The sequence below is a fragment of the Dendrobates tinctorius genome, unplaced genomic scaffold, assembly GCF_039654945.1.
Source record: "Dendrobates tinctorius isolate UK_male_01 unplaced genomic scaffold, ASM3965494v1 ptg000046l, whole genome shotgun sequence".
Taxonomy (NCBI): domain Eukaryota; kingdom Metazoa; phylum Chordata; class Amphibia; order Anura; family Dendrobatidae; genus Dendrobates; species Dendrobates tinctorius.
Genome location: NW_027361714.1, coordinates 37,673,058 through 37,697,502, shown reverse-complemented (window position 1 = coordinate 37,697,502; position 24,445 = coordinate 37,673,058). Strand labels below are relative to the sequence as shown.

At 46.1% G+C, this 24,445-nt stretch overlaps 1 protein-coding gene across 4 annotated transcripts in view; it reads left to right on the top strand.

Moving 5' to 3' along the window:
• MOXD1 (monooxygenase DBH like 1) overlaps positions 1-24,445 on the top strand; it is a 306,903-nt gene that overhangs the window by 4,814 nt on the left and 277,644 nt on the right. The window contains exons 2-3 of one of the 4 annotated variants that reach the window (XM_073575826.1): positions 19,731-19,750; positions 20,572-20,676. In XM_073575826.1, the coding sequence (XP_073431927.1) occupies positions 19,748-19,750; positions 20,572-20,676 (108 nt within the window). In that variant the 5' untranslated portion in view covers positions 19,731-19,747. Of the gene's footprint in view, positions 1-19,730; positions 19,751-19,771; positions 20,677-24,445 lie in introns of those variants that run through there. The other 3 variants (XM_073575827.1, XM_073575825.1, XM_073575824.1) reach the window with 3 other exon arrangements.

Sequence of the window (24,445 nt, the reverse complement as noted above, 5' to 3'; positions counted from 1 at the left end):
ACGCCCAGTATGGATTACACGTGATTGCACAAAGGTGAGAAAGGGTACCGTATCCCCGGATAACATGTATGGATAGCGTACACATTCAAAAGATATGTCTATACATCAGGAGGCAGGCTCAGACGGTGTTAGGCCGAGTATGGCTTGCACGTGATTGCACAAAGGTGAGAAAGGGTACCGTATCCCCGGATAACATGTATGGATAGCGTACGCATTCAAAAGATATGTCTATACATCAGGAGGCAGGCTCAGACGGTGTCAGGCACAGTATGGATTTGACGGCCCAGACTACACAGCGGAGGAGCAGGGAGAGGTAAAGATTGCAAATGCTGGGGCCCTGCCCAAGCAAGGGGGGCCCACTCGTGGGCGTCGGTACTGGCACTGGGCCCCTCATAGTACGGCGGTGTGTCTGACGGCGGGTGTGCACCACCACCGTCAGAGACACTTGATTGCACTATGAGGGACCCTGTGCCAGTGCCCGCGCCCAAGAGTCGGCCTACCCACCTGTCCAGGGCAACGGCACTCGCACGGTGTCGTGCGCTAGGTGGTGACCCCGGCCATGGGAGGGGGGCAGCACAGTTAGGGAGTTTTAGAAAGTGGCATATGTTGATGTTGGACATTCAGCTGATGCAAAAGGCGAAATAGGTCAAGTCCCAGGAAGAGGTGGACCAAAGCAAGCCATTTTTCTGTCACCCTATGTGTCATCAGGGGAAGGTGGGACAAAATCCTTGGAAACCCATGCATGGTTCATTTTAATGAAGGTTAGATCATCCACATTTTGGGTTGACAGACGGGTCCTTTTTTCTGTCAGGATTGATCCAGCTGCACTGAAGACTCTTTCCGATAGCACACTTGCTGGTGGGCAAGCGAGCTCCTGTAAGGCATTTTGTGCCAATTCAGGCCAGGTGTCCAGTTTAGCGGCCCAATAGTCAAAGGGGAATGACCTGTGTGGGAGAACATCGATATGGGAGGAAAAGTAGTTTGTAACCATAGTTGACAACTGCTGTCTCCTGTCACTTTCCATCGATGCTGTATTACCAGTTGTGTGAGCGGTACTTGAAAAATCAGTCCACAACATTGTCATGAAACCCCTGTCTCCAACGCCACTTCTGCTGTGTGCACCATGAACACCTCTGCCAAGCTGCCCCCGGCCCGTACGGCTCGTGTGAGAACCATCACCGCTGCTGTGTGCTGGGAATGCCTCAAGCAACCGATTTACCAGAGTTGCTTGTTTATTAGCCAATATTAGGTCAAGGTTCTCCTGTGGCATGATGTTTTGTAATTTGCCTTTATAGCGTGGATCCAGGATGCTGGCCAACCAGTAGTCGTCATCGTTCATCATTTTGGCAATGCGGGGGTCCCTTTATAGGATCCGCAAGGCATAATCTGACATGTGGGCCAATGTTCCCGGTGTCAATGATGCACTGCGAGTGCTGGTTGGAGGAGCACTTTCTGGCAAATCCACATCCCTCCAGTCACGCACAAACCCTGTACCAGACCTTGCCACGCCAACATTTTCACTTGCCCCATGAGATGCATCCTCCTCCCCTAAGTAATCATCCCCATCATCATCCACCTCCTCCTCTTCTTCCTCCAACTCGTCCAGGAGAGGTCCCTGAGCAGACAATGGCTGAATGTCATCAAGGATTCCCTCTTCCTCCTCGTCAACATTGGCTGCAGACGCCTGCTCCTTAAGGTGCGTCAAAGTTTGCATGAGCAGACGCATGAGTGGGATGCTCATGCTTAGGATGGCGTCGTCTGCGCTTACCAGCCGTGTGCATTCCTCAAAACACTGAAGGACTTTACAGAGGTCTTTCAGCTTCGACCACTGCACACCTGTCAACTCCATGTCTGCTCTCAAAGTGCCTGGCCGTGTATCCTCCCACAAATGCGTTATGGCCTGCCTCTGCTCGCACAGCCGCTCCACCATGTGCAGGGTGGAGTTCCACCTTGTTGCAATGTCGATAATGAGGCGGTGGTTGGGAAGGTGGAGCAATCGCTGCAGCTTCTGCATACGAACGGAGTGTAGAGGCGACCGGCGGATGTGCACGCACAGTCTTCGCACCTTATGAAGCAGGGCTGTTAACTCCGGATAATTTTTGAGGAAGCACTGCACCACCAGGTTCAAGGTGTGAGCCAAGCAAGGTATGTGGCTGAGTTTTGAAAGGGCTATGGCTGCCACAAAATTACGGCCGTTATCACTAACTACCTTGCCTGCCTCAAGATGTACACTGCCCAGCCATGACTCAGTTTGTCGCTTCAAGTACTCGGCCAGCACCTCGGCGGTGTGTCTGTCGCCCAAACACATCATCTGCAACACAGCCTGCTGACGCTTTCCACTAGCTGCTCAATAAGGGGACACCTCGTGTGCAACAGTGGCAGCTGCAGATGGAGTGCTCGTACAACTGCGCTCTGTGGACGAGCTTTCGCTTCTGGAGGAGGAGGAGGAGGGTGGAACGCCTACAGCCAACTGTTTCCTATACCGTGGGCTAGGCAGCACTGTCCCACCACCGCTGTCCCCTGTGGACCCTGCATCCACCACATTAACCCAGTGCGCAGTGATGGACACGTAACGGCCCTGGCCATGCCGACTGGACCATGCATCAGTTGTGAGGTGCACCTTTCCACTCACTGACTGCTTGAGTGCATGGACAATGCGGTCTTTCACATGATGGTGGAGGGCTGGGATGGCTTTGCGAGAGAAGAAGTGGCGACTGGGTAGGTCATAGCGTGGTACTGCATAGGCCATGAGTTCGCGGAAAGCTGCGCTTTCCACCAACCGATAGGGCATCATCTCAAACGAGATTACTTTGGCAATGTGGGCGTTCAAACCCAGTGTACGCGGATGAGAGACTGAGTACTTTCTTGACCTACTCATAGTGTCTGGGACGGTGAGCTGGACTTGAGAGCTACATATGGTGGAAGTAGCGGTGGACAGGGCGGACTGAGAGAGGGTTGATGATGGTGATGGAGTTGGTGTTCTTTCTGATGGCCTAGATTCAGTATTTCGTTGATATAACAGTGGGATTCCCTGACTGCTGTGGCCTTGCAACGACACCTCAACATTTGCTGCTGTGCTAACCGGTGGGCTTACAGTGGGGGAAACAATGTAGCGTTGCTGACTACCTTCTTTGTGATCAGTTGCACATGTGGCACTTGAGGTTTGGTGTTGTGTCCATGCTTGCAAGTGCATGCTGGTTAAATGTCTAAGCATGCAACTGGTATTAAAATTTTTCAGATTTTTCCCTCGGCTAAAGGTCTTTGCGCACTTCTTACAGATAACCTTGGCCTGATCATGAGGATTTTGTTAAAAAAAGTGCCACACTGCACTCGTCCTACTTTGGCAGACATTTTGCGGCCTAGCACGCTGTGATCTTTTGACCCTCTGGACAAGCTGTCCAGCAACTCTTTTGATTTTTGGAACCTGTCTTTGGAGTGCTCCGGGCCTGCCAGATAACAGCTGTTGCGATGTCGATGTCTGCTGTGGATGCTCCTCATCTGAGCTATTGGAAGCAGCACCCTCTTCCCCCAATGGATGCCAATCTGGGTCAACAACTGGGTCATCCATCACCTCCTCTTCTATGTCATGTGCACCTTCCTCTGTGTCACCGTGTATGGTGGTATAGTGTGCGGGAAGGGGCACCTGAGTCTCATCAGGGTCAGAATCTGGCTCTGTACACTGCGAGGACAATGTAGTGCTCTGAGTGAATGTACCAGCAGAATCATCTATCAGCGGCTGTGCATCAGTGCACTCCATGTCAGATTCATCTTGGCCTGGGTAATTCACCATTTGACTTGATAATCCAGGCATGGTATGTGAAAACAGCTCCATGGAGTAATCAGTAGTATGGCCTGCGTCATCCTTCAATCTTGGTTGGGGTGAAGGACACAAGGAAAGGTGTGGTTCATGAACATGAGCCTCCAATGACGACTCAGTGCTTTTACTTTTTACAACTTCAGAAGAGGAGGCGATAGAGCTGGAGGCTGAGTCAGCAATGTAAGACAAAACTTTTTCCTGATGCTCTGGCGTTAAAAGCGGTTTGCCAACTCCTAGAAAACTAAGCCTTCGAAGCCTTATGGAGCCAGACGATGACGCAGGCTCAACACCTCCTGCATTCGGTCCTATTTTGCTTTTGCCACTACCATCAGATCCACCACCAACACCATCATTACCAGCTGCCAACCCCCGCCCAATTCCACGGCCTCTTCCACCAGCCTTCCTCATTTTTGGTAGAAATGTAGACAAAATCCAACAAACTATATAGTAATGTAAAACAAGGTACAAGGTGTCTATAGGACAGGGGAGATTTAGATTTTCTGCACACACTAGTGGACACTGGACACTTTTGGATTGTGTGAGGCCCACTGAATATCAGAGCGCTATGTCACAGGCTCGATGCAGCAGGTGTGAAAAAAGTGACTACAGGATAAGGGAGATTTTGAATTTCTGCAGACACTTGTGGACACTGGACACTTTTGGATTGTGTGAGGCCCACTGAATATCAGAGCGCTATGTCACAGGCTCGATGGCACAGGTGTGAAAAAAGTGACTACAGGATAAGGGAGATTTTGAATTTCTGCAGACACTTGTGGACACTGGACACTTTTGGATTGTGTGAGGCCCATTGAATATCAGAGCGCTATGTCACAGGCTCGATGGCACAGGTGTGAAAAAAGTGACTACAGGATAAGGGAGATTTTGAATTTCTGCAGACACTTGTGGACACTGGACACTTGGATTGTGTGAGGCCCACTGAATATCAGAGCGCTATGTCACAGTCTCGATGCAGCAGGTGTGAAAAAAGTGACTACAGGATAAGGGAGATTTTGAATTTCTGCAGACACTTGTGGACACTGGACACTTTTGGATTGTGTGAGGCCCACTGAATATCAGAGCGCTATGTCACAGGCTCGATGCAGCAGGTGTGAAAAAATTGACTACAGGATAAGGGAGATTTTGAATTTCTGCAGACACTTGTGGACACTGGACACTTGGATTGTGTGAGGCCCACTGAATATCAGAGCGCTATGTCACAGGCTCGATGCAGAAGGTGTGAAAAAAGTGACTACAGGATAAGGGAGATTTTGAATTTCTGCAGACACTTGTGGACACTGGACACTTGGATTGTGTGAGGCCCACTGAATATCAGAGCGCTATGTCACAGGCTCGATGGCACAGGTGTGAAAAAAGTGACTACAGGATAAGGGAGATTTTGAATTTCTGCAGACACTTGTGGACACTGGACACTTTTGGATTGTGTGAGGCCCACTGAATATCAGAGCGCTATGTCACAGGCTCGATGGCACAGGTGTGAAAAAAGTGACTACAGGATAAGGGAGATTTTGAATTTCTGCAGACACTTGTAGACACTGGACACTTTTGGATTGTGTGAGGCCCACTGAATATCAGAGCGCTATGTCACAGGCTCGATGGCACAGGTGTAAAAAAAGTGACTACAGGATAAGGGAGATTTTGAATTTCTGCAGACACTTGTGGACACTGGACACTTTTGGATTGTGTGAGGCCCACTGAATATCAGAGCGCTATGTCACAGGCTCGATGGCACAGGTGTGAAAAAAGTGAATTGTAGAATTGGGCAGAATATGAATCTCCCTAGAGTGTAGGTCTGTAAGAACGGAACAAGTCCTCCACTTATCCTTCCACAGTGACACACAGCTTCACTGTGGCTGTGATAATAGCCGTTACACGGTACTGTGTGAGGAGCGTACACCGCTGTATGGTGTGAATAAATGCACGCTCAGTACCTCAGCAGGACAAAAAAAAAAATTGGGATTGCTTTTAAAAAAGCAGTTTGCAGAGCAGTGGGGAAACAGCAATGCAGCTGTCAGGAAGCCTTAGAAGGCAGCCTAACAACCAACACCGCTGATCCACCACAATATAGCCTCCCCTTGCACTGCACACACAGTGACTGGTGTGTTGCATAGGCAAAATCGCTAGCAGCAGAAGCAGTTTTTTTTTTCTTCTTCCCTGCCTAACGCTCTCCCTACAGAATCAGCAACCTCTCCCTATGCAAAGATCGGCAGAAGTAAGATGGCGGTCGGCGTGCACGCCCTTTTATAACCCCTGTGACACCCACCAAAGCAAGCCAATCACTTGCATGCCCTTCTGAAAGATGGTGGTGACCCCTGCCTATGTCATCACGTTGCCCACAGTGTCCGTGGATCCTGATTGGCTGAAAAAGAGCGCTAAACAAACTTTTGAAACGCGACTTTGGCGCGTAAGTCGCCGACCTCGTGGCCGACCTCATCCTAGGGTCGGGTTTCGTTTCATGAAACCCGACTTTGCCAAAAGTCGGCGACTTTTGAAATTGTTCGACCCGTTTTGCTCAACTCTAGAGATGACCCCTTGTCAGACCACCTGCACCCCCGGCGGTCAATCCGGCGTCGCAATTCTCTTGCACCCTGATCTGACTCTTTGTCACCAGGTCCACTACAGGGTCTTCCACTTAGGTCACTCAGTCCAGAGCTAACTGAGGCATCACTACTTCTACCTCTTCCGTCAGGCCACCTACTGTCCTCTCACTGCTGGCCATTTCTCCTATGGTCTATATGGTCCTGAGAGCAGCCCTTCCATTTATCTCTATGTCCTCTGTTATCTCCAGCTTGAGGACTTACAGTCTTAAGTGGAACCTCTTCGCCTCTCTATATAGCGAGTTGAAGGTGGTGGCCATCTTCTTTCCGTTTCCTGCAGCTCTCTGTTGATCTGCTCCCTCTCAAGTCTTAGTTGCTCTACTTCTTTCAGATAGGCCACGCGATACTCCAGGAGCATCCGGATATTCCCAAGGCTCTCCCTTAATCCGACAATGAGAAATGGAACCATCCCATCTTCACCCATGTCCTGGGCTTTGTCATCAGCCGGAATCCTCACTCTCATCACACTGGACCTATTCACCATCTTCTGCATCACTTTCCCAAACCTTCCAATGACTTTCCTCACCAGATCTCTGCAATGCCCCGCTGACTTTGAACTTTCCTTGCACGCTCTACATGTCGACCAAGTTCCTTATTCCTCAACAGGATCATCTGCTTCATTCAGAGGCATTGTAGATGCATATCCCTAAGGACAACCACTCGCTTCACTGTGACTTCCCTAGTTGACAGTATGACCAACTGTTTCGTCTCTGGTGCCCAGTTCACACTACATGCTTCAATTGCCTTTCTAAAGGCCTCATGCACATCCTCAATGGCACACGCTTCTTGCATGTCTTCGAGTACCTTTACTATACACTTGAAAAGCGAAGTCTCCCCTTCTTGGACATACTGTTGGACCTCCTCGTCCTGAGCGTCAGTGCAGTTTTCCAAGACATCGACGTCCCTTGTATGGCCATCTGCATGGCACTTCCCCTGCTGGATTTCTTCCTCCGTGGAGGCCCCTTCTTTGGTCAGCCTCTCAAGTTCACTCTCCTTCATAGCGATCAGATCGGGAGAGCATGACAGTTGGATTTCCTGGTTATCCGTGGATTTCTGGAGCTGGACATTAGTCTCCTTCTCTATCATGAGCTCTCTAAGAACTTTTCCTCGCTCCTCTGCTAGGCAGCGACATTCATCCTCTCTTCGGCGAAGCTCCTGCTGACACTTCTCTTGGGCCTCTCTGAGCACCTCCATAGCTTTCACTATAGCTTTGTTCATAGTTTGACATGCTGACAGGTGACCTCTGAGCTCAGAGACTTCCTTCTCCAGCTCATCCACTCTGTGCTCAGCTGCTTGTCTTTGGACCTTTTCTCATTCAACATGCTCTTTTACAGTCTCTTTAAACAGCTCTATCTCATGGTCCTGCTCTCTTTTGGCCAGTACGTGTCGCACCATCAGTTCTTTAATCAGATTTTCAGATGGGCTTTCTTGCCCACCCATACTCTGCCTCTTCAGAGTTCCACCTGTTCCTGCATCTGCCTCTATGGTCTCTCCGGGTCTACTACAGGTCTGTTTTAATTCCAGCCCATCACCAACTCCCTCTGTGCTGGGGTTTGTCTGAGATAAAGTTACCTCCTTACTACACACTCTTTCCCTTGCGTTCAAGTCACAATCTGAATTGGAGTCACCACTCACCCTGTCATCCTGAAACAGCAAGTCCCCACTCACACAGGTGTCGGACCCCTTTCCTGGAGGCACCCCATTTCCCTCAGTCACACGTTTGGTCATCCCAGCTACGTCCCCAAGTTGGTCAGATCTACACTTTCTCTCGGTCACCCGGAACTCTGGACTATCGACCTTAGGGGGTGCTACCTCCACCTTTGAGCCACCCCACACTTCATCAACTTCCCATGCATCTCCAAACAACACAAAGTCCCAGCCCCTTTCATAGGGATACAATAAGTTTGGTGGTATAATGCCACCTTGGCACTCAACACTTTTGGACATCTCAATCATCACTCTGTCCACAGTATAGTCCACAGTGACCCCATGGTTGTAGCAAACCTTGACCTTTTTCTCGGTCAGACTGAAAATGAGAGGAGTTCCTGTCAGAGTCACCTGACTCTTTGAGTCCAGCTGTCCAGAGACTCCTTCACGGTGTAACATTACGATTAGTGTTGAGCGATACCCTAAAATATCGGATCGGATGGTATCGGCCCGATATGAAAAAAGTATCGGGTATCGCCGATTCCGATACCGGAAGTCCCATTCAAGTCTATGGGACTTCCGGTATCGGAATAAGATAAAACCCTTTTCTGTCCTTGCACAGCCTCTCGGGGGTCTGTGCCGACTGCCCGGGGGTCTGTACCGGCTTGCCGGGAGGCTGTGCCGGCCTGCCGGTGGTCTGTGCCGACTGTCCGGCGGGGGTCTGTGCAGGCTGCGGGGGTCTGTGCCGACTGCCCGGGGGTCTGTGCGGATTGCCGGGGGTCTGTACCGGCCTGCCGGGGGTCTGTGCGGCCTGCCGGGGGTCTGTACCGGCCTGCCGGGGGGCTGTGCCGGCCTGCCGGGGGTCTGTGCCGACTGTCCGGGGGTCTGTGCAGGCTGCGACGGTCTGTGCAGGCATTGTCAGATGGGACTACAAGTCCCATCTGGCTATGCCTGCTACCATGACGGTGACTGACACATTAGCCAATAATGGGACAGTAGTAGTCCCATCATCCGGCTAATGTGTTGTATTTTTTTTTTTTTTACATTCATACTACATACATACTACATACATGCAAAATACATACTACATATATACTACATGCATGCAACATACATACATACAACATATATACTACATACATGCATACTACATGCATATAACATGCATACTGCATGCAACATACATACATACTACATGCATGCAACATGCATATATACTACATACTGTATATACTACATGCAACATGCATACTACATATATACTACATACATGCTACATATATACCACATGCATGCAACATGCATACTACATATATACCACATATATACTACATGCATGCAACATACATATATACTACATGCATACTACATATATACCACATGCATGCAACATGCATACTACATATATACCACATGCATGCAACATACATATATACTACATATATACTACATGCATGCAACATACTACATATATACCACATGCATGCAACATGCATACTACATATATACCACATATATACTACATGCATGCAACATACATATATACTACATATATACTACATGCAACATACATACTACATATATACCACATGCATGCAACATGCATACTACATATATACTACATGCATGCAACATACATACATGCTACATATATACCACATGCATGCAAAATACATACTACATATATACTACATGCATGCAACATACATATATACTACATACAATACATTCATACAATACATACATATAGACATACAGTACATATAACATAGAGTACATACTCACCATCACTTGTCACTTTGTTCCCCAAAGCCATTGTCATCTGTGGAATAAATATTAAAATAACAAACCACCAATATACTTACCGCTGATCCGCAGAAGTCGACGAGTGTCCCACGATGATCTTGCGTGGAGAACAGCAGCATCAGCTGCATGGGGAAATCCCAAAAGGGGGCGGTGACCCAAAAGGGGGCGGTGACCCAAAAGGGGGCGGTGACCCAAATTGGAGTGGTAACCCAAAAAGGGGTGGAGTCCCAAAAGGGGGCGGTGACCCAAATTGGAGTGGTAACCCAAAAAGGGGTGGAGTTCCAAAAGGGGGCGGTGACCAAAATTGGAGTGGCAACCCAAAGCGGGGTGGTGGTCCAGAAAGGGGCCAAGTGTGAAGAAGTGACAGCACTGGGTGTCTCAGTAGGTATGTCTGGAGTACCGCAGTGTATGTGCAGGTCTTTTTCAGAATGTGGAATATCCTTTCCGGGTAGTAATGGCGGGCCACAGGTGTGTACAGTGATGCTGCACCGGGAAGGAGCCTTTGGTCGGCTGGACTCAGAGAGTCAGGTGACTCTGACAGGAACTCCTCTCGTTTTCTCTCTGACCGACAAAAACGTCAGGGTTCGCTGTAAACACGGGGTGACGGTGAACTACGCAGTAGACACAGTAGTGTTTGAGGGGACCAAAGGTGGTGAGTGCCAAGGTAGAGGAATACCACGGGACTTAGTCTATGCCTGGGAGAGGGGCCGGGACTTTCTTTTGTTTGATGACGTTTGGTCTGACGATGGAGATGCTTCGACTGTGGGGCAAGCGGACACTGAGACAGTGACGGCTCCTGACAAGGACAGGTCAGAGGTAGAACTGACCAGAGGAAGAAGTACATCTGCCCAACTGACGGACCTGACGTCTCGTGATAAGACAGATGGTGGGCTGGGAGATGAGACGACTGGACTAGACACATTGGTGCTGGACGGTAACTGGAGGGTTCACTCGACTGGGGTGACTGACCCAGTGGTACCCTTTAACGATATAATTAAAGAGGTAGTAGTGAGACACGTGATGGACAAAAGAGAGCAGGATCGTGAGATACAGCTGATAAAGGAGACTGTAACAGAACATGTCGAACGGGAAAGAGTCCTAAGGCAAGCAGCTGAGCACAGAGTGGATGAGCTGGAGAAGGAAGTCTCTGAGCTCAGAGGTCACCTGTCAGCGTGTAAAACCATGAACAAGACCCTGTTGGAAGATATGGAGGTGCTCAGAGAGGCCCAAGAGAAGCATCAACAGGAGATTCTCAGGAGAGAGGATGAGCGTCGCTACCTGGCAGAGGAGAAAGATAAAGTTCTGCAAGAACTCAGTGGAGTAGTAAAAAGTCTTCTGCAGGAGAAGTGGAGGGGCGAAGACGTACAGCGGCCTTGCCCGACTGATAGCAAGGCAGAACTGCCAAAGCCCATCTTGGAAAAGGGTCCTGAAGACTGTAAATCTCAGGAAGATGGTGAGCCAAGAGCTGCACAAGACAGTCACCCGGTCTTGGCAGATACCTTGAGGGAAGTGTCCATGGGGAACCCAGAGCCATCTGTCCAGGATGAGAGCAAGTCCATGACCTTCAAGTGCGTGATGGAGGTACCCGAAGACGTGCAAGAAGTGTGTGCCAGCGAAGGTGTGCATGAGACCTTTAAAAAGGCAGTAAAGGCCTATAGTGTGAGCTGGGCACCAGAAACAGACCAGTTGGTGATACTGGCAGAAACGGAAGACACAGAGAGAAGGGTGGCTGTCCTGAAGGAGATGCACCTACAATGTCTCCGCACGAAACAGATGCTCGTGGAGCGTAATAGGAAAGCCGCTCGACGTCTGGAGCTTGCAAGGGAAGCACAAAGTCGGCTGGGCTTTGTGGAAGACATAATTCCGGTACCCAGAAATCTGGTGGGGAAAGTCGTTGGCAGACTTGGAAAGGTGATGCAGGAGATGGTGAATAGATCCTGTGTGAAGAGAGTGAGGATCCCACCTGCTGGTGAAATCCAAGTCGTTATTGAAGATGACATGGTTCCTGTCATTGTGGTTGGTTCGGTGGAAAGCATTGGGAAGCTTCGCATGCTCCTGGAATATTGGGTAGCGTACCTGAAGGAGATTGAGCAGCTAAGACAGGATCGACTGCAGATGAATGAGCAGATAGAGAACGTCAGGTGGCGTCCCCCTCCAACCCAAGGTGTAAGGACCCGAAGGGATCCTCCAAGGAATGAAAGGACAGGTAGTCGAAGGCAAGAACGTCGAGAGTCCGCAAGTGGCCGTTCTAATCTTAGTAACATAGGCACGAGACTCGGTGGTGGACGTAGCGACAGAGGGTCAGACTCAGACCAGCCAGTTAGCCCAACTGGACGTGGGACTCATGACCGTACGAACCGGAAGAGTCAGCTAGTGAGAGAAAGGTCATGTGACGGAGCGCACTGCAGACAGGTGGAGACTAAAGAGTGTCTGGCCACACTGATGGACGTTCACGGGAAGGCCAAAGCCCAAGGCCGAGATACTGACTGCTGGGGGCAGGGGAGGCCTAACGTAAATATGCAGTATGACTACCGAAACAGACGGAGATGGTCCTCCCGACTGGTAGGGCAAAGTGACATGGGTGCCAGGTCTCAAGATCCCTGGGTGATGTCATGTGTTCAACCCCACAAGTTTGAACAGAGGGGGGAGGTATGTGGTGTAGTTACCACTATGTCAGCTAGGGGGCGCTGTGTGGGTGTCCCAGGATGGGTGTACAGGCACATTCAGTGTGGTAACAGGAGCAGGGTCCTAAATGACCATTATGGGTCTCAAGGTGGGTGGCCTTGGGATGCAGGCTCCAGGGTGTATTGATCAGCAGAGGTACTGCTGATTTTTCTGTTACATTTTGTCAGGGAAGCCTGTGTGTGTCTATACAACCTTTAGTGATGTCATAGCCATGTGATCCCCTGTGGGTGTGGTTACAGGGCTATGTAATTGAGGTGTTTGGCACATGTGAGAGTGTGAGAGTGAGTCTGTCTGAGTGTGGACAGACTTCTATGTCTGAAGCCATGGACATTTCTGTTCCTTTGCCTGAAGTGAAGGTTACATTTCAGTGTTATGCTGTCTATGGTTTATGGAGTAATAAACCTGGTGAAATTTTAAAGGAACGTGCCTCATGTTTGTCTCCCGCTGCACCTAAGCGAGTCGAATCCCTACAGTATGTTGCATGCATGTGGTATAAATGTAGTATGCATGTAGTATATATGTGGTATATGTGTAGTATGCATGTAGTATATATGTAGTATGCATGTAGTATGTATGTTGCATGTAGTATATATGTAGCATATATGTATGTTGCATGCATGTAGTACAGTGGGGCAAAAAAGTATTTCGTCAGTCAGCAATAGTGCAAGTTCCACCACTTAAAAAGATGAGAGGCGTCTGTAATTTACATCATAGGTAGACCTCAACTATGGGAGACAAACTGAGAAAAAAAAATCCAGAAAATCACATTGTCTGTTTTTTTTTCATTTTATTTGCATATTATGGTGGAAAATAAGTATTTGGTCAGAAACAAAATTTCATCTCAATACTTTGTGATATATCCTTTGTTGGCAATGACAGAGGTCAAACGTTTTCTGTAAGTCTTCACAAGGTTGCCACACACTGTTGTTGGTATGTTGGCCCATTCCTCCATGCAGATCTCCTCTAGAGCAGTGATGTTTTTGGCTTTTCGCTTGGCAACACGGACTTTCAACTCCCTCCAAAGGTTTTCTATAGGGTTGAGATCTGGAGACTGGCTAGGCCACTCCAGGACCTTGAAATGCTTCTTACGAAGCCACTCCTTTGTTGCCCTGGCGGTGTGCTTTGGATCATTGTCATGTTGAAAGACCCAGCCACGTTTCATATTCAATGCCCTTGCTGATGGAAGGAGGTTTGCACTCAAAAACTCACGATACATGGCCCCATTCATTCTTTCATGTACCCAGATCAGTCGTCCTGGCCCCTTTGCAGAGAAACAGCCCCAAAGCATGATGTTTCCACCACCATGCTTTACAGTAGGTATGGTGTTTGATGGATGCAACTCAGTATTCTTTTTCCTCCAAACACGACAAGTTGTGTTTCTACCAAACAGTTCCAGTTTGGTTTCATCAGACCATAGGACATTCTCCCAAAACTCCTCTGGATCATCCAAATGCTCTCTAGCAAACTTCAGACGGGCCCGGACATGTACAGGCTTAAGCAGTGGGACACATCTGGCACTGCAGGATCTGAGTCCATGGTGGCGTAGTGTGTTACTTATGGTAGGCCTTGTTACATTGGTCCCAGCTCTCTGCAGTTCATTCACTAGGTCCCCCCGCGTGGTTCTGGGATTTTTGCTCACTGTTCTTGTGATCATTCTGACCCCACGGGGTGTTTGCGTTGAGCACCAGATCGAGGGAGATTATCAGTGGTCTTGTATGTCTTCCATTTTCTAATTATTGCTCCCACAGTTGATTTCTTCACTCCAAGCTGGTTGGCTATTGCAGATTCAGTCTTCCCAGCCTGGTGCAGGGCTACAATTTTGTTTCTGGTGTCCTTTGACAGCTCTTTGGTCTTCACCATAGTGGAGTTTGGAGTCAGACTGTTTGAGGGTGTGCACAGGTGTCTTTTTATACTGATAACAAGTTTAAACAGGTGCCATTACTACAGGTAATGAGTGGAGGAAAGAGGAGACTCTTAAAGAAGAAGTTACAGGTCTGTGAGAGCCAGAAATCTTGATTGCTTGTTTCTGACCAAATACTTATTTTCCACCATAATATGCAAATAAAATGAAAAAAAAACAGACAATGTGATTTTCTGGATTTTTTTTTCTCAGTTTGTCCCCCATAGTTGAGGTCTACCTATGATGTAAATTACAGACGCCTCTCCTCTTTTTAAGTGGTGGAACTAGCACTATTGCTGACTGACTAAATACTTTTTTGCCCCACTGTATATATGTGGTTTATATGTAGTATGCATGTTGCTTGCATGTAGTATATATGTTGTATATATGTATGTTGCATGCATGTAGTATGTATGTTGCATGCATGTATGTGTGTATGTTGCATGTATGTAGTATGTATGTAGTATGTATGTAGTATGTATTTTTTTTTTTTTACACATTCAACACATTAGCCGGATGATGGGACTACTACTGTCCCATCATTGGCTAATGTGTCAATCACCGTCATGGTAGCAGGCATCGCCGGATGGGACTTGTAGTCCCATCGGACGATGCCTGCACAGACCCCCCGCAGCCTCCACAGACCTCTGGACATTAGGCACAGACCCCCGGCAGTCGGCACAGACCCCCGGGCAGGCCGGCACAGACCCCCGGGCAGGCCGGTACAGACCCCCGGGCAGGCCGGTACAGACCCCCCGGAAGGCCCGAACTGACGGCGCATCATGATGCGCACAGACCGCGCATCATGATGACATCATTTTGACAGCCAATCAGAGCTACAACAGTGGCTCATTGCATTATGGGAACTTCCGATTCCGATATCCGATATTGAAAAAATATCGGTACTCGGTATCGGAATTCCGATACAGCGAATATCGGCCGATACCCGATATTTGCAGTATCAGAATGCTCAACACTAATTACTATACAAACCTGCGGCCTGTCGTCGCACGGAAAGTCTATGCCGCACTCAGAATAAGTCAGACACAAACACTGCAGTTCCCCAGACATGTCCACTGAGGTAACCAGTGCCGCCCCTTTTGAAAGCTCTGCCCCTTTTTGGGCCACTATCCCCTTTTGGGACTCCATGTCGCTCTGGGACTCCACCCCTTTTGGGATTTCCCCATGGCCCCTCTAGAGGCCTGTACACAGCAGTCTATCTGCCCCAACATACCACCGTACACTTAGGTCTTTCTTGGCTTGTACTGGCCCTTTAAGAGGTCGCCCGCTCTGGACCTCTGATGTCCTTATGGCACCTCACCAGCTCCCACTGGCACTGCCACAGCTCTGGCTGTAGCCGCAAACCACCGGCACCTCCGGCTGACACTCACAAGCCGCTGCGGCTGCCACTGCAGCTCCTGCTGCAGCAGAACCTCTTGCTGCAACTTTCAACTGCAGCTCCTGCTGCCTCATGTCTCTGCACGGCTCTGCACCACAAACTTCGTGAACCCTCCAATCCACCGCAAGCTTTGTAACCCCGCTGAGTTACAGCCAGACGCTTGTCACCTTCGTGGCCCCACTGAGCCACCGCAAGCTGACTTGAGAAAAAAAAAAACTTTGCGACCCCACCAAGTCACAGAAAACACCTTCATCTTTATAGAGAAAAAAAAACACACTCTCACTGATCCCGATCAGTACAACATGGACTTCTGTCCATTACCTGCTGGTGTTGGCCACACAGGTTCCCGGGTACCTCTTATCCACAGAGGCCCCCTATAGCCACTTCTCACAGTCTTCCACTGACCCCGGTCAGCATACCACAGGCTCCTGTCTGTTACCTGTTGGTGATGGCCACACAGGTTTCCGGATGCCTCTTCTCCTCAGAGGTATCCCACAAATATCAATACACAGTTTTTCTGACCCCGGTCAGCATAACACGGACTCCGTTCCATTACCTGTTGGCCACACAGGTTCTCGGACCCCTCTTATCCACAGAGGTTTTCCAAAAATAGCTCTCATTGACCCCAGTCAGTATTACTCACGGTTGTCAGACCGTATGCTCTCCTGGCTCAGAATCACCAGCACTGCCACATGTGCTTCTTGGACCGTTGCCTGCAGTCTAGCACCAATTGTAACATTCCACACTGTCTGTGGACAGGGATTACTCATGTTGCCTGTCTTGGAGGTAAACACTGGCACACTCAGGGTTAAAACAAGTCCATTGATTATTTGCTTCATAAACCTCACAGCAACAAAACAAGGTTTCCAGCAGTCGAAAGCAACAAAAACAGTCCTTAGCTGGGCTTTATTCCATCAGGCCCTGTGCACACACAGGCCATGGCAATGTCCATAGCAGAGCTCTATCTGCAGCCACAGACACAGGAAGGCTTCTCCCTCCTGAGAACACAGACCATTCTGTAATGTCTGACCTGGACACTGGAAGTCTGTCCACACTCTGACAGACTCCCTCACACTCACTGCCCATGTGCTAAACACAGCCTCCATTATGTGGGCTGTAACCACACCCACAGGTGAGGTATAGATCACATGGGCATGACCTCACGGCAGGTCCTGAACGTCCTGCAGGTCCTGAAGGAAAACAGGGGGTACAGTCAGCACCCTCACTCAGAGGTGAGGTAGTATGGGTAGCCAGGCCCTCCCATCTCTCATAGCTACCGGCAACCCGGACCCAGTGCACTAAATTACATCTTTAGTGCTCATGTACACTAGAGACAAAATACTCCGGGTTGCATCGCAGGGAGCTCTTAAAACCACATGTATGAAAAAACTGAAAATGTGCCTAGCCACGAATGGAGGATAATGGTGCAGTCTTGGCTGGTGAAAGAATATTTTCTCTGAAATGCCAGAGTGTTTTTAGAAAAAAATATATACTTGGCTGCTAATATTTAGCAAGGCTCTGATTCATACTGCCTGTGATTTAGGGAGTATGAGTCATATGATAGTTTCCATTTAAAGACATCGCAGGACAAGCTTTACTGGAATGAAAAACTATGCAGCTTTGTAATTTAACTTGTGTAAAAAAAAAACACCTCTGGGTAACACACTGTGAATCTGTGGGAGGTTTACAGTAATACTGTAATCTAACATATTTTTTTTTCTATGCTTATATAGCACTATTGATTGTGTAAGGGAGGGCCAGGACTGTAGTGGTGACTAGAGTTGAGCGAAACAGGTCGGTCAGATTCAAAAGTCGCCGACTTTCGCCAAAGTCGGGTTTCATGAAACGAAACCCGACCACAGTGTGAAGTTGGCCATGCGGTCGACAACCCAAGTGCCAAAGTCGGGTTTCACCGAATGTTTGCACGTGACTTTTTTCAGCCAATGAGAGAAGCAGAGCGTAGCGTAGCAGGAGCGTAGCTGGAGTGGGAGTGGGAGAGAGAGGGAGAGGGAGAAGAGAGAGAGATTTCGCCGCCTCTAGGATTAAAGTTCATGCCAGGTGTGTTTACAGTCCTCCACTCACTGCCAACTTTTCTCCCCATTGACTTGCATTGGGGTTCGTGTTTCCCGACTTTTCCCGACTATTCCCTACAGTCGGCCGATTTCGTTCGACTCGACTTTTGAGAAAGTCGGGTTTCATGAAAAATCGGCCCAGGCAACAAGTCACCACATCTTTCCGTTTCTGTACTGGCCCACTGCTATGACACACAGTGGCCATGAGTAATGTGGGCTGCAGTAATTAAATGTTGCATGGCTGCCAAGCTGTCTGGGCCTATAGCCCATGTGGACACTAGGGCACCCTGGCCCCATCTGACCTAACTTCCCACGAGGTTCCAGCTTAAAACCCAACAGCCCTTCCTACACTTAACCCTCTACAAATGTCCTATCAGCTATACCTATAGAGCACACTAGTATGCCCCCATCTAGTGGCCCTCAACAGAACTACACTTACCTATGTCTATAGGAACTATATACTAAAAGTGCCCTCCTCTACTGTCCCCAAGAGGATGCACTAACGTACCCTAACTGTACATGCACAACAAGCACATTATATTATGCAACAATATAATAAACACAAGACATTATGTTACAACTTTTCTACACAATGGTAACACATACATGTGGCAATACCATTAAAGACGAGCGATAATACATATTTCAATGTAGCAGTACCACATAAACATTATAACTTAGCAATATATACACCATAACATAGAAGGGGCAATCTGAGGAAGGGAAGCAAGAAAGACATCATGTCTCACTCCCTTACAATTGCATGATGCTTTAAAAATATTGCCATCATCATCGTCCCCATTGGGACTCACAATCTACATTCCCTATCAGTATGTCATTGTATTTTTGAGAGGAAACTGAAGTGCTCGGAGAAAATCCATGAGAACACACAAACTCCTAGAAGATGTTGTCCTAGGTGGGATTTGAACCTAAAGCCCCCGTTACACATAGCGATATCGCTAGCAATATCACTGTAACATCACCGATTTTGTGACGTTATAGCGATATTGCTATGTCTGATACTTACCTTCGACCGGCTCCCCCGCTGCTCATCGCTGATCACGCGAGAATGTCCTGGATCATTTCTCGTTGGGCACTTCCTGCTGGGCTTCCTGTGGCGCCGACGAGCGACGCGTGGATGCGGGCGGGAGGACGTCTGGATCGCCGCGTCTGACAGGTAAGTAGCGACCCCCGACCCCTGCTATGTCGCTGGTAAGATCTGCTTGTGTGGCAGCTCACTAGCGACCACTTAGCGATGCACCAGCAATCCATATCGTTGTCGGGATCGCTGGTGCATCGCTAAGTGTAACGGTACCCTAAGACACCATCGCTGAACAGATACAGTTCTAACCACTGAGCCACCGTGGTTGACAAAATTGCTACAACACACTTTAGTCAGGTTCTTGTGACTTGTTTTATCAGATATTTACCAATATTTGTTCTTGGGCAGAACATAGCAGTTAAATATTTGCTGTGAATTGACATGAAAGTATTATTTCCTTTTTACACAGTGCACTTTATACTGTAAATTTGTCTTGGGGTTTTGACAAAATGATTTGTTTTATTATCAAGTATTATTTGTATGATTTATATTTGTAATGTCATCTTAAAACAAGCTAAAAAAAATTAGCTAATAAATTCCTAATATTGGATGTTGCACGAAAAAATGATTTGACAGCTCGGATGGGCTTTGAAAGAGCTTGTCGGACAACTTTGTTCTAATCATGTTAAGCTCTTTAGCAAAACCTAACTCTGCTTATAGCAAATTCTTTATCTCTTTGTTTCACAGTTTTCCCATTCTGGAATATGGTAATTGAAGCCGAATCGCTACTTTTTCAGAGAAAAGACTTTTAAGGACAATCTGTCCATTTCAGAAACGCATTAACCCAGTTTTACTAACCTTTGTTGATTTTCTTTTGTATGAAAGCACTCTTAATACTGTTATTTTAGTGACTTATATTTATTTTCTCAAGCAGAAAGATGGAAAATACGTCTAAAAAAAGCTTTAATTGAAGTGAAATACTTCATGCAGAGTTTCACCACGAGAGGGGGTTAAAAGTACAATAGACAAACATAAAAAAAACCCCTGATATTTGTGCATTCGCAGTTGTCTAAGCACTTTATTTTTGGCACAAATGATTAATACAAAAGGAAACATCTTTGACACACAAACACAAGTGCCCACTTGTAGCAGCATGTCCACTCCACTGTACATCAAGGCAGTTGTGCCTAAGGCTACTGAGAAGCCTAGTTAAGAGTCTACGACTCAAGCCATGCTTTATGCTTCCTGAAAGGGACAAGTAGCACAAGCCCACTGCTGAAGAGTATCCTACATCTGCCTCCTCCTCCAATAATCAGAGAACACACGCTTTAGGGCTACAGAACTCAGTGTTAAGTAGTTTGTCGAATAAGAGAGAGCTGAATGAAAGTATAATTCAACCCTTTTACATAACGGTGGACTAGAAAGGATAACGTACCTGAAGATGCTTGTATACATGGTTCTGCTACCTCTTTTGACCACAGCAATGAACTCGGATATGCAAAATTATCACAGTGCGGTTCTGGATTCAAAAGGAAAATATAAAATGTACTGGAGGCACAAGGAAAACATAATCACTTTTCTTGTACAGGTTGAGACCCTGGGCTATGTCGGATTGGGTTTTTCTTCTAATGGAGCTATGGCATCTTCTGATATAGTTATTGGAGGCGTTGAAAAGGGCAAACCCTATTTACAGGTGTGTATACTTGCTTGAAAAAAACCTAACTAAAAATTGATCGGTTGCAAGTTGGATAGTATAGTTCACAGAAAGTGATGATTTAAGAAGAGTTTATGAAAGAGTTAAAATGTGACAATTGCCTATGCATAGTTATTAAATGTAGCTCTCTAAAAGGTAACAGACTCATTTGATTTAAATATAGTGCCTGATCTGGTAGCTAAAGCCTGTTACACAGAGTGTGTATAGTGTTGTGTTCAATGAGCGAGAACTTGGGGACTATTACTTGCAGAATACATACCGTAAATAAGTGTGTGTGTGTGTGTGTGTGTATATATATATATATATATATATATATATGTTTATACTTTATATGTTCAAGAGTCAGAAGCACAGCCAAATTGTGTTCAAGACTCCAAGTAGTCTACAGGCTCAGTGTTCTATCTTCCAGGTAAAAATAGTAGAGAAAAATGAGGTTGCACGTCCATTATGGTCAAAAATTGTGTAAAGATCCTTTATTCACCAACATACACAAGCCAATAAAGTGTGTTTCCCAAAGATATTGGGCAATTATTTAAGATGAAAAAGTAAGTTCTTTAGGAGCAGATAACTGTCAAACGTATAAATGGAAAAATGATGGAACGAGTCTATGAACTTACCATGCCTGTCAAAATTCTGGAGCCTCGCCACATAGGTGCTTCATAAATATGGCATAAAACACCCACTCTCTTAGGCATTTGTTTGTTAAGAAATCAACATTAAAATGTGACATTTTTCATTTTCTACACTTTTATATTTGTATAACTTATATGTTAAATGGAATTCTTGATTGTATATTAGATTGGTAATGTGAGAATGCTAACACCCAGCTAACTCCGTCAGTACAATACAGATAAAATTAAATAGTCAAAAGTTATTTTTATTAATATTTTCCTTTTCAGATAGCTTCTTGACAACCATAGCTTCATTGTGTGCATTGAAACATGGAATTCATCTTCTAATAGTACTCCTGATACTGATACATTGAACTCCTAAGTGGATTGAAATGTAATGGTTTTGTTTTCTTTGAAAAATTTGGTATTCCATGGTTCGTTACTAATATATTTTCCTTTAGCAGAGTTTAAACCAGTTACACAGCAGGTGGCATTTTGAGAATTCTATCATGTTTTTCCAAACATGGATCAGTCAAGCATATCCCCAAATTTAATGATGAGTAGCATTTATAAAAGGACTCAGTGGTATAAGTGTTATTTTAAAGTTAAGCTTTAAATAATTGTTCCCCACATTGTTTCTCACTCCTCTTTCACACTTTCCATCTTAGAATTTTATGGTTCATATCTTTATTTCATATGTATAATGATTAATGAAACATTGATACTGTTGGGCATATTTTATAGCATTTCAAAATAAATTATTAATTTTAACCCCTTAGTTACAAAGCTAATTTTGTACTTTAATAGCCAAGCCAATTTTTACAATTCTGACCACTGTCCCTTTATGAGGTTATAGCACTCTGCAGCGCTTCAACGGATTCCACTGATTCTGAGAATGTTTTCTAAAATTTCTTCGATATGACTTGCGTTAGTTATGAAAAAAACAGAAATGTGGCAGTTATACTCATTTTACATCCATTCTAATAACCCCTTTACCCTGAGGGTGGTTTGCACGTTAATGATGGGCCAATTTTTTGCAATTCTGACCACTGTCATTTTATGAGGTTATAACTCTGGAACGCTTCAACGGATCCCAGTTATTCTGAGATTTTTTTCGTGACATATTGTACTTCATGTTAGTGGCAAAATTTCTTCGATATTACTTGCATTATTTGTGAAAAAAAACAGAAATTTGGCAAAAAATTTTAAATTTTAGCAATTTTCAAACTTTTAATTGTTGTGCCCTTAAATCAGAGAGTCATATTGCACAAAATAAAATAGTCAATAAATAACATTTCCCACATGTCTACTTTACATAGCACAATTTTGGAAACATAATTTTTTTGCTAGGGCATTACAAGGGTTAAAATTTGACCAGCGATTTCTCATTTTTCCAACAAAATTTGCAAAACCATTTTTTTAGGGACCACCTCACATTTGATGTGAGTTTGGGGGTCAATATAACAGAAAATATTCAAAAGTGACACCATTCTAAAAACTGCACCCCTCGAGGTGCACAAAACCACATTCAATAAGTTTATTAACCCTTCAGGTGCTTCATGAGAACTAAAGCAATGTGGAAGGAAAAAAATGAACATATTACTTTTTTCACAAAAAATTTACTTTGAAACCAAACTTTTTGCATTTTCACAAGAATATCAGGAGAAAATGGACCACAAAATTTGTTGAGCAATTTCTCCTGAGTATGCCAATACTTTGTATGTGGGGGAAATCCACTGTTTGAGAACATGGCGGGGCTCAGAAGGGAGGGAGCAGAGAACCGTTTGAATTTTTGAACACAAAATTGGCTGGAAGCAATGGCGGGCACCATGTCGCTTTTAGAGACCCCCTGATGTACTTAAACAGTGGAAACCCCTAATTCTAACTCCAACCATAACACATCCCTAACCTTAATCCCAATCCTAACCATAACCCTAACCACAACCCTTACCCCAATGCCACCCTAAGCCCAACACCACACCCCTAACCCAACATAACCCTAACCCTAGCCTCAACCCTAACCCTAGCCCCAACCCTAACCCTAGTGCAAACCTAACCCCAGCTATAACCCTAGCCCCAGCTCTAACCCTAGCCCCAACCCTAGACCTAGCCCCAACCCTAAACCTTGCCCAACCCTAAACCTAGCCCAACCCTAACTCTATCTCTAACCCCAACCTTAACCCTAATCCTAGCCCCAACCCTAACCCTAGCTATAACCCCAACCATAACCCTAACCCTAGCTCTATCCCAAATGGAAAAATGAAAAATAAAACATTTTATTTTATTATTTTAGCCTAACTAAGGAGCTGATAAAGAGGGGTTTGATTGACTATTTTTTTTTATTTTGATCACCGTGATAGACCCTATCACAGTTATCAAAATGAACCAATAGGAAAAATCTCTTATTATTGTTTGGTGTCGGCCGACAGATCTTGGTGGGCGCAGTGCGCATGCACCCGCCATCTTCTTTCCGGAAGAAGACGCTGAGGGCTGGGGGACGCAGGAGGTGCTGGAGGTACCAGGGGGGCTTGGGCTGCCCCATTTCTCTCTCCTCTGATATGCTAGATCATATCAGAGAAGAAATAAATGGGAAATCAGCCTTTTTTGCAGTTGCCAGCGATCGCAACACTGTGGACAGTAAAAATGGACCCAAATCACATTCTCCTGGGTCTCAGCTACTCCTGGTAGCCGAGATCCCAGATATTTTCTGACTCTAATGGTGCTATAACCTTATTTCTCAGCGCCGTTAAAACATACCCTTAACTGAACTGTTAAAAAGCGTATCGAAGGTCACAAAGGGGTTAATAAAAGGTTGGTCTATTGGTATGTGATGTCTAACAAACTTATGCTATGAATTTTGACACTATGGTTTTTGTGATTTACAGTAACTACATAACTCATTTAGGTGGCATATCTAAACTAGTGTTTAATATTTTACAAGCTTTAAGTTTATTTTATAATTATCCAACTCCAATGCCACCCAAATGGAAAATGGACTACCTCATTAGTAACCCAATTAACTCAGGGAATTCTTTACAATGCTAACTCATGTGTGAATTAATTCTTCCTAAATAATTTGATTCAATGGCTGCTCCAAGAACTTCAAAGCATGTATGCATTCAAGAGTATTATGACTT